Source organism: Primulina eburnea, chromosome 11 (assembly GCF_022965805.1).
Source record: "Primulina eburnea isolate SZY01 chromosome 11, ASM2296580v1, whole genome shotgun sequence".
Lineage (NCBI taxonomy): Eukaryota > Viridiplantae > Streptophyta > Magnoliopsida > Lamiales > Gesneriaceae > Primulina > Primulina eburnea.
Genome location: NC_133111.1, coordinates 4,939,869 through 4,951,847, shown reverse-complemented (window position 1 = coordinate 4,951,847; position 11,979 = coordinate 4,939,869). Strand labels below are relative to the sequence as shown.

The 11,979-nt window shown below is 33.9% G+C and overlaps 1 protein-coding gene across 1 annotated transcript; it reads right to left on the bottom strand.

Annotated features, from left to right (window-relative positions):
* Positions 1-7,990: 7,990 nt before the first annotated feature.
* Positions 7,991-10,124, bottom strand: LOC140804888 (GDSL esterase/lipase At1g29670-like). Its single transcript, XM_073161045.1, has 5 exons — positions 9,609-10,124; positions 9,401-9,525; positions 9,031-9,273; positions 8,367-8,616; positions 7,991-8,245 (listed from the first exon to the last, which is right to left on the bottom strand). Exons 1-5 carry the CDS (start codon positions 9,862-9,864, stop codon positions 8,031-8,033), a joined length of 1,089 nt encoding a protein of 362 aa, XP_073017146.1. The 5' UTR covers positions 9,865-10,124; the 3' UTR covers positions 7,991-8,030.
* Positions 10,125-11,979: the final 1,855 nt, after the last annotated feature.

Sequence of the window (11,979 nt, the reverse complement as noted above, 5' to 3'; positions counted from 1 at the left end):
ATCCCGGATGCGGGAAAAATCCCCATAAGAAGCCCATTTACAGGAAAAATCCACACAGGGAGTCCAAATCAAGAATATCTCATGATCATTATAATGTGATTTGTTTCGATAAAATCTGATAAGGTTTTGTTCCGATACGTTCTGATTTGATAAGGATTTTGTTCTGATATATTCTATGTCGGATACGATAAGTATTAAATTTTGTTAATATTGTTCTGTTGAATTTCGTTATGCATTATAATTTTTTTAGAAGATATGTATAATATGTTATTCTAGAATTAGATCAATCCTCACTTGCTGAATATTTCCCAAAATACTCACCACTCTTTACTTCCCTCCCCGGATAATAATGAAGAACGGGTGAATGAGACAAAACACGATCAGTTTTGTGGCTGGTGAATAAATCCAGAGTCATGAATACCAAATCTTTGATTTCAAGGTTATAGTTTTTCCTATTAGCTTCTGCATTTCGTACTTGTCTTTGTAAGAACAGCGTCCGCATTATTCGTATTTCTCATATGTAAAGACAACGTTCTTTTATGAATTAGTATGATTTTGGCTATTTGCTATGATGCTTATTCTTTTCAATGAAAATGCTAGACAATGTCGGATGTCATATACGCGTTAGTCTCGAGCCATGACATTCTGATTTCTTGTATGTAGAGCAAAATCAGATAGTCAACTTTTATGATAAAGTAGGAGAGATCCTTGAAAGACGAGTGACTTATACCGTTTTCAAAAGTTATTCAATAGGGTGAACGACTGGGTAATACTTAAGTCACAGACTTGTATGCTTGAGAGGTTGAGTATATCAGTTGGTAAGACTGAAATGGTTGGATAGCTTTTTATTTTGAGACTGGTTGAATGACTTCTTCTGAATTTTCAGTACGTATCAGTAATATGTGCAAAGACAGTTTGATCTAGTACAATAAGTTATTGTTTGTTATCATCAGAACTAAGAGATGTAACATGAGATCCTTTCTATAATTTATGACATATTTTCTCAGCATTACTCCATGCTAGACCATGTAAAAAATTACTTGGCGCCTTCTTATTGCGATATTGCTCATCGTTCTGTAACCTCAAATTCATAAGTATCGAAAATTTGCAATTCATCTTTCTTCTTTGAAATATTTGGCAAGATGGGTTCGTTATACTTTTTAGGTTGTGATATTTTGTAGTTTATATAATGAGTGGGTCTCATGTGAGACCGTCTTACGGATCTTAATCTGTAAGACAGGTTAACCCTACCCATATTCACAATAAAATGTAGTACTTTTAGCATAAAAAGTAATATTTTTTTATGAATGACCCAAATAAGATATCCGTTTCACAAATACGACCCGTGAGACCGTTTCACACAAGTTTTTGCCTTATATAATATATGAATTGTATCTGGATTATTTAAATTGCGGGTACAAAATTTTCGGTGAAGAATTTACAACTTTTCCTTTGATTTAAACTCGATAAATGCTTGTAATTTGTAGATACATTCTTACGCATACATTTTGTAAGGAGCCAGTTTCTAATGGTCCTTTAATTTTTGAGCACGCATACATTTGTTATAATTGGATTTCGAATCATAGATATCGTCCCAGATTTCCGTGGCGGAGCCACATTAGTTTACACTTGGGCTTTAGTTCGGGTGACCCAATTTTTTTAAAAAAATTATGTGTAAATTTTGGATTAATTTGATATTAACTCGGGTAGATCAATTTAAAATATTAAAAGATTCTAGATTTTAAAATTCTAGCCCGAATAGAGTCATATTTCTGGCTCTGCAACTGCCAGATTTGAGACATTGGTGTCAAATGAGCTACAAATCATCAGGTTTTTTTGTGCATTCACTTGAACCTCCATATTGTATGAAATTAATGTATGATTTTAAATTCTTGCTACATATATAATTATTAAAAGTTTTGAATTGCCCATTAAACACGTTTTTCTCTCATTTTCATGATTTCAACCAACATAACATAATTATTACTTTTAGGCATAGTTTGATAAACTTTGATAAATTAAATTATTAATCATATTTCATTCCATGGTTGGTATATTTTTAAAAGCCCATCAATATCAAATAGGCCATTGATAAATGTTGGTCAATGTGAAGAATACATCACTCTAAAGTGAAGTGATAATTCCATAATATGAAAAGAAAAAAAAAATCATTAATTGACATCTTTGTCCTCAATATTATTTATGATATATAAAATTAATTAAATTTGATGAAAATCGCTATACATGAAAATTAATTATGATAATAGTATATGCCAGATATTTTGAAAAAAAAATGTCGTAATAATAAATATATAAAAATTACAATGAGAAAACGTCAGTTTTTTTATTGCATTACTAATATTTCTTTAATGAATTATATAAAAATCTAAAACCTAAAAAACAATTTTAAATATATGATGGGTACTAATTTTAGTACCCGACACTAGACATGGCCATGGTTCGGCTCTGACCCCGGACCCGAACCGGATCTAGCCAATGGTCAACGTGCCGATTAACCAGGTCAACATGTTTGACAAGAACCGTGATCGTAACTACCCAACCATAGACTGGTTATATTTTATGGTTACGAAACTCGTTGTCCCGATGGGTCGAGGGGTACCAGTCGAGTTGATATTTTCTTATTTTATATTTTTTTAAAAAAGAAACATGATTATAAATTTTACTTTCATTGTTTGATTTTTATTTTTTATTATGCAGATTTTTTAATATTTCATATTAAATTATTTATATTAATTTTTTAATGCAAATAAATAAAACGACTTAATAATTTTTCAACATTAATAAAATACTCACTGTATCTTAAAGTCTTATATTTTCACAATATTATTTTATTTACTTTTTAATGACAGTAGAAACAAGAATATCACGAAATTACAAGCCTAATATATAGTCAACAATAATAAAATGATCTCTCTCAAGTCCAAGAATAAACACATTGAATGGGTAGGTTGAAAAATTAAATATGTAATCAATTGCGGCAGAAATAGTCAATATTTGGACACTCAATGCTCTTTGTACCATTTTCACGAGCAAAAAATAAAAAATTAATTAATAAATTAAATAATAAATCACCATGAAAAAACCACCAACTCCAATATCAAATGCATATATATAGTATATACACACACATGTGCAAGTATTTTTTAAAAACTAATTTTGTTTTTTAAAAATTTTGTAAAAATAAATAAATAAATTGAATCAGGCCAAATCGGACCGAACCCTTCAATTAACAGGGCCAGGACCCGGACCACCGGTTCTATAACCAGTCATGAGGGGCCGATTAAGGGTCGGGCTTTTCTCGACCTGGACCCGGCCCGTGGCTAGGTCTACCCGACACCAACCCGAAAAAATTTGGGAGTGTAATTTTTAAATATGGACATGTATAAGAATTTATTTTCGAATTATAGTATTATTGTAAAAATAATAAATTCGAAAATATTAAATAATACATGTATTCAAAAAAAATTTCAAGCTAATAAATACATAAAATTTGAAATACAGTGCAAGATACACAGTAAATTTGAAAATAAGGCTGGATATCAACTTAATTAGAAGGAAATATTGCGTACAAGATAGGTTTTTCAACAAAAAAGCATCTCAATATTTATGGAAGGAGTATCTCAAAATTTATGTAAGAATCATCTCTAAATTATGGAAGGATATCAATCAAATAATGGTAAGATTTTTGCCACCCGTCTACAAATAGGATAAGCTTTCATTCAAAATTTGTAGTGCCCAAATTTAATACACGTATAACCCATGCATTCATTTAATTATTAAATCATTTAAATTAATTTTAAATGAGTTTTAGCGATGCATGATTTACTTAAATGCGTTATTTTCAAATTATCTATGTTTATGTGATGCACGTTAAAATGTCTTTCGAGTTCCATGTTTCAGGCGATCATTCGAGGCGGGATTGAGGAAAAGACCCGGTGACGATTTGTGGCAATTTAAAATGTGGTATTTTATTTTAAATTGAGAATGGGGCGTTTTAAATAATTTATTAAGCTGTTGGTATTTTTAAAGCTTTAATAATGTATTGAGTGAATTAAGAGTTTAAGACCTTTAAAATTAGTGTGTAGATATTTTAATTGTAGAGTTTGATTCAACTAGTGTGTGTTAACTTTTTATTATTATTTTAAATAGTTTATTTAGTTAAGAGTTTCTCCTAATTAAAACACACACACTTTACACACACTCACACACACTTACACGTTTTTACACACACTAAACATACACACTCACCTTAAGTTCAGTTTTTATTATTTTGAGGAGAGAAAACCTAGGGTTCTTACTCCTTCAAGCAGCCGCCCCCTTCCCTCTTCGATTTCCAGCAATTTTTCGTGTGTTTCCTTCGAAGATTTTAGCGCCACGTTCGTCCCGGATCAACCTCGCTTCCATCTCCGCTTCGGTGTCGTCGTACGGTATTTTTTAAATATCAAAAGGCACGTATATTATGTTCTTTCTGCATCGATCTTGTCATAGTATGCGTTGTGTATTTTTATGCGTGAAAATTTATGTATGACGTTCGTCGTTTGAGCGGAAACTGATTTGAATGCGTTTGAAATACTTTTTAGATCTGAAATCTCGTAACTTGCTGTTCTTCTCGAAACTGCGATTTTTCCGTCGAAAATTTGAGAAAACTTTCAACTACAAAATTGTAGAACTTTTCGATACCTTCGTTTTGATATAAAATTCGAGATTTTTGGATGCAAATTGAGTGAGTTATGACGTTTTTCGTGGGACTGCTCAAACTGCAACTTTTATGAAAATTTGTGTTCTTGAAGTTTAATTGTTGCAGGCTCCGTTGGGAATCGACGGGCGATCGTTGCTGCGTTTAGGTACGGTTATCATGTTGTTAGGAGTGTTATTGGAGTTTCGTTTCATGTCGTTAAGCACTTGAAATAGTGGGTAGACGTAGGAAGTCATTTCGGTGTCAATTGTCTTCTTTTTGTACGATATGCGTCGTAAGGTGAACATTATTGTTTTGGGAGTCCATACGAATGTGTTTTAATGTTATGGCAAGCTAAGATGGGTCTCGAGGTGTCCACTCATAGTCCGTACAATCGAGTCGAGAGCGTTAAACAAAACATGTACAGAAGTTTCGTAAGTTTTCTTGTCCCGAGGGTGCACGGACCCTCACCCGGACCCCCACACGGGGTCCGTGCCTTTGATCCTTCAGCAGTGTCTAGGACCCGAGTGTACACGGACCCATACACGGACCCAAGCACGGGGTCCGTGCCTTTAATTCTTTTCGGAACCTTTTCCCAGAGTCTACACGGACCTTTATCCGGACCCTGGCACGGGGTCCGTGTCCACCCTTCTTTCCGAACCTTTTTACCCGAGTCTACACGGACCCCTACACGGAGGTAGGCACGGGGTCCGTGTCTTGTATATTTTGGGAAAAATATTTTAGCACGGTTTTGATGTCATGGTTTTGCCAAGGTCGTGTCATGGGAAATTTTAGAACGTCCTAAGTAATGATTGAACTTGAGAGTAGTATGATTTCTACGTCTAAGGGGTGCAAGTTAAGTATGTGATTTCATGTTAGTATGTGCAGCAACGGCCCCGATCGAAGTCCAACGAATCCCTCAATGCCAAGTAAGTATGTTGACGTGCAAAGAAAATATTTTAAATTTTTGAGGTATGCTAAATGTCTTGTGACCAAATTATGTTAGGATTGGAAAGCGTTAAATTATGAACGGGGACCAATCCGCCCGTTAAATTATGAACGGGTTAGATCATGGTTGGAAAGCGTTAAATTATGAACGGGGACCAACCAGCCCGTTAAATTATGAACGGGGATCTTATGTATGTGGCAGTGGATACGTCCTTGTCAGCCCAGTACTGTGGTTTGTCTGATCAGGCATTTATTACGTTATGGGTCACTTGCTTTGAAACATGCCTCTACGCAAAATGATGAAGTTATGTATGTTTACGTATGCAGTATGTTTAAGAAAGTTTATGTTGATGGCACGTCTAGTTTTGTATGTACGTACGTTCAAGTTCGAGTTATGTATGTCCTATTTTAAAGTTGCATGTGATCTTATTACGTAGTACTCGTTATTCGAGTTTATACGTGTTGAGTCTTTTTACTCACTAGACTTGATCGATGCAGGTGAGTATGTTGATGAGGAGGCAGGAGGTGGTGACCAAGGGACAGGCTTGGACTGAGCGGCAGGCTAAACCCGAGGACCGCCCATGTTATTTTACGATTCTTTTTATGCAAGTTTAAAATACTCTGATGTTATGTTTCATTTCAAAACTTTTGGAACAGTGTTTCCTTTTAGCAAATTTTATTGGTGATGTTGATTTCAAATATTTTTATTGATGAAGGATGTAGTGACGACCGTATTTGATTTCATTTCCGCATTTCATTTAGTTTAAAAGAAAATTTTTAATTTTTCCGCAAATTTTAAGTAGTAAAGAATACGGTTCGTTACAAAATTTACACCTCATTTCGAGTTTTCTCTCCATATTTCCAAAATTTCCTCTCCAAAATTATGCTGCAATCATCAAAGTTCTATCCGCGTTCAGAAAATTATTTATCTCGCTCAAATGCTCATAATTTGATCTCCACCGTTCAGAATATACTTTCATATGTTTGAATAACATATCCAAATTTCAGCTAAATCCAATAGTTATTTTTTGTTTATAGCTTTCGCAAGAGGACTACTCAGATTTTAGTCGGAAACTATATTCTTACGATTTTTCGTCCATAAGCAGGTTAGAGGCTTCCAAATCAAATCTTCACCGTTCATAAATTATTTGACGTACTAGCCTAATCCAACGGTTCAACAAGCCACAATGAATTTTATAAAGTGATTTTTCGGTAGATGTGTTGTTGCATTTTCGAAGTGTCGGTTGCATGATTTTTTTATAATTTCTGAGTTCTTCACATTTTCTTACAGATCTAAGGTAAATGGGGTTGTTTTAAAATATGTTGCGTATGAATTATTTTGTTTTTGAAAGTTTCGGTCAAGTACCGTTATTCTGTTTCTACCACTTCTTGATATGATTATCGTATGTTTTATGTTTTGGGCAATGTGAGGATCAACTGGATGTGGGTGGGGATCTCAATATGTATGATACGTTTATGGCCCTTACAGTGGGATTGCAACTGTTATATGACCTCGTCCACTTAGAGGGGTAAAAACTAGGGACTGATATCAGTAAACCATGAAAAGTAGAGGAATCTCAGTGCCTCGACCAAAATTATGATTATGGTTATGATGATGACATGTTATGAAAATCATGTTAGGCATGATATGATATGTGGTTTTCGAAATTCATTTGTATTTGTTATGTATGTGTTCGAACGGCCCTCAGTTACTGAGTGACGATCATATCACTCACCTCTCTACCATCCCAGATTATTCAGAAGAGGAAATCGAGGAACATGAAAAAGACCAGTTTTGGGGCTGATACTAAGATGAATCAAGAAGTTATTTTAGTTTTCGCTTAGTAAGATATAAACGCTTCTGCATATTTTTATCGTTTTAAGAATTTACGTTGTAAAGATAACAAGGTTTGTTGTTTTCAATTGTGTGGTTGTAAAACAACGCCTATATCGACTAACCCCGATCTCAAGATCTGACAGAATTTAGATTGGTTTCGGATTGATTCAATATGTTAACCCTACCTATTTATGTCTAATTTATCCTTATACTATATATCTTTAGGACTTATCTTATCCTTTGTAGTTTAAATTTGATAATCATTATTAAAATTATTATTATTAAACTACACTTTTAAACTTCAAAATACACACGCCATTAAATAAACTAAATTTGTATAGAATTTGTGACTTCAAGAATCCAACATGTTACACGTCAATAATATATTTATAATAAAATTATAATTATTTCCAAGAACCAAAAAAAAAAGTGAATATTCGTCACATTCTCTGAGATTATAAGTCCTGCATTAACACGTAAAACCCATTCTATATATATATATATATATATATTACATGTAATTCTGAGATGTTGGCTTATATGTGTAATTTATTGTTGAGCAAGCTGACTGATGTCGAATGGAGATGCATCGAGTGGTGAAATAGCATTATATGATCTGGCAGCTGTCGCCTGATTTATAATATCCGTGGGATGATAATTGTCATAGAAAATATACTGATCCCTGTCGCTACATGGAATCTGGTTGGGAACACACTGGCCTCCTGATGATACTATACAGCATGGTGCATTGAAAACCGTAATACCTGCATAATTCAATTTATATAAATAATGAATGATCTTTTTTTTTTCTCCATAAACAACAAGTAGTGAGCAGAAATAGAAATAAGGTGATCGATCCTCTAGCCGTTTCAGTTTGGCAATTACCCAGAGCAGAAAGATTGAAACTGAGTGAAATGCTGGTGATGTTTATGTAGGTAAATTTTGCACCAGGTAGATTGGTGTTGAGGTCGTCCACCAGAGGCTTCAACCTATTGTTGAACAGTTGCACGTAGTTGTTTATGTAATCGACACAGCCCGATGCATTAGCCGGAGTTGTGGCCAACACTTGAGGAATGCAGCCTAGCAGCCCAAGACCAAAAACTGCCACCTTTCTTGCCCCACTCTTGTACAAGCTCTGGTGACAAATAATGTAGAAAGAAACTGTTAATTAACCAACCAATCACACGTGAAATATCAAAAATATAATATGCTTAATTTAGTTTCTTGGAATTGTACAATAAGTTGCTCCCAAACAAAATGAGTGTGCCGTTAAATAAATAAAACTAAGAAAAATTGTATTTTTTGTTATGTATATTGGAATTTTTGCGATTTTCGTAATCTATGACGTGAAAATTGGGTTTCAGCCCGTTATGTTTGTGTGTAATGTTACGCCAACACTCTCAATGAAAAATGTCTAAAATGCAAAAGCTTGAAAGATACTGTAAGATTAATACTGAACTTTGATAACACGGAGGGCCAAAAACGGAAATCAAGAAGCACACGTGACTAAAAAATTTAATTTTCCCATAATAAAAACAATAGTAATCACCTTGAGCTGTCGAGAGTATTGTAGAATCAAGCGTTGAGCAAACTTATCTGGTGTAAACAATTTACTTGAGGGATAATATTGTGGCAACAAGTAATTGTTAACATAGTCATTGCTGCCCATATTCACTGCATACAAGCACTTGTTGAGGTATGAAGTGACTCCAAACGGGCCACGTATAAGCAACAAACGAGCGATCGTAATTTGATGATTTAATAACTGTCTGTTCAAACTGATTACATCACCCTAGCAAAATACATACAAAAATAATTAGCATGTGCATCGATCCTTTGGATTTTATGATCCTAAAAATTTAAAAATAAAAGCAAAAACTAATGAATCTAACGAAGCAATATATATATGTAATAATTACGAGAGCTCCTCCTGTATCGTCGAGGATTCCTGCTGCTCCTGATGCATAATTAACTCCTTTCTGGACAGTTGTTCCTGTTGCCGTTGCGAAAGGCGGGACGGGATTAGCAAATCCTAGCGACTGAGCTGCATACACAAACTGAACATGTATACGTACACATTATACAAATAACATGATGAAGAGGGAGGAAAGATGGAATGAAATGAACCCAAATAATCTGGAATGTTTTTCTTGTTGCTGAATCTTCCGGTCGGGCCGGCAGGATAATCAATCCCGTAAGGTTGATAATTTGCCTTGGCGACTGTGATACGCATGTTATTATTTCCATTATCTGATAAGGAATCTCCCATGAAGAATAGACAAGGGACTTGCTGGCCACGGATCATTACTCGGAATTTCATAGAAATGCAGCACAGCGTAAAGAACAAAACCCATTTTGCATGAAAAATGATAATTCGATCCATGAAAAGAATTATTGTTGGATGAAAAATTAATTGGAGAGCTGGGAGATAATGGATTAGAAAGTTTGCATTGGATAGCTATTTATAGAACCTGTAATTACAAAATCTTAAGCTGTGCAAGGGTGGATTCAAGGGAGATCAGTACTAGTGTATAAGCTTTTGCATTTTAATGAAAAATAAACTAAACTTCGATCTAATTATACACTGAAGATATACATATATATAATGAATTTAAAGTCAAAGGTTGTGCTTTGGTATAACAACGAGAAGTTGGATACATCTATGAACGAAGGGTAGGTCTCTTGTGAGACGGTCTCACGAATCTTTATCTGTGAGTCGAGTGAACCATACCGATATTCACAATAAAAAATAATATTCTTAGTATAAAAAATAATATTTTTTCATGAATAACTCAAATAAAATATCTATCTCACAAAATACGACAAATATGATACTGACCGAGTAAGACGAAGCTTTTCTTTTTCAAGGCGAGGTGGTTTTAGCATCCGATCTATGTAATATAATAGGTTTCCCGGTATACTATGAAAAGGAAAGGCCTGACATGAATCGGCAAGGGTAACCTTCCTCATAGGGAAAGGGAGGCCTACCTACCAATACCATAGAGAGGTGAAGCTTATTTCTGACCTTTTTTTCTCTTACTTTGATTTTTGTGGCATTTTTTCTCTCCATTTCTTAAAAAATGAGAAAGTAATGGTTTTTTTGGTCATTATGTAATCGAGAAAACTGTAATTTTGGTCTATTATATTTGTCTATTTGTGATTTTGATAATATATATATTAGAGATATTTCAGTTTTAGTCATTTATATTTTATTTTTGGTAATTATTTTTGTAATTATTCCGTATAAGTGTATGTTGATGTGCCAACATCGCAAGAAAGATAATATAATAAAACTGAAATTTGATAACATATAGATTAAAATTACAAAAAGAGACAGAACAAATATTATGCCATATTATGTGGGAGAGACTTGAAGTGAGGGGGCTATAACTGAAATATATGAATGTTGTATTAATCAAGGAGGGTTATAATATAAAAGAATTAAAGAATGTTATTGATTAAGAAATAAATATTGGAGAAAAGTAAGGTTGAAACCACTGTAAATTAATATCAAAGATCTAAATTTTTGCCAGAGATTAATGACGGTTTGAATATATTAAACTCTTAAATAAATAATAAAAAGTACACTCAGATAGTAAGAGGAAGTTTGACATTAAGGCTTAGTTTGGTTGAGCTGATAGGACAAATGAAATGATTAGTACCAAAATGATTAAGTATTTGATATACCAAGATTTGTTAGGTTTGTTTCTATCCTTTGTTTCGTTTGGATAGTTTTTTAAGACTGGGACTTGCTAACTATTTATTTGTGTACTACCAGAAATACCCCTCGCTATTTTCATTTTTAAACTAAGACCTATTTCATCTACCCCACTCCTCTTCTTGTCGTTCCCACAACAAAACCCTAGCCGTCCACACTGCGCATTGTTGTGGTAACCTTTAACCAAACATGTGGAGGATTTAAAGTCGATTCTGCAGGTGTTAAATGGGGCGACATTGCGAGAGTATGTAAGTTAGCACACATTGCGTACAAGGAATTTCGATAACAACCATCTCGAGGAAGTGTGAGTAATTGTTCGAAAATTAGACAATTTTTTAGATTTACGACCCTGTGTGGATATCCGTAATTTCGTTTTATGGAATTTTTTTAGAAATTCTTCGTAGCATGGTATATGATAAATTCTGATAATTGTTTACAATATTTTAGAGTAACGGTGTTGTTGGTTTTAAGATTTCATATGATTTTTAACTCGTTCCTGGAAGGATTTATGCTGAATTTTGAGATCCTTATGGTATGCGAGGATTATGTTTGTATGTTCATTGGGTTGGATTGATGGACATTTAAAAAATTTTACATTGCTACTGATTTTCTTGTTTCCCTACGCTAACTTCCATTGCAATTGACGTTAATTTTTTCAAAAGTGGCTACAGTCCATCTGAAGGTTGCCTAATGTTTGTAGACAATTTGCACTTCGTACCAGGTTTCTTATCTCTTTAACTTGAACCCTTTCCATGTTAATTTGTTTGCCAATCATGGCAT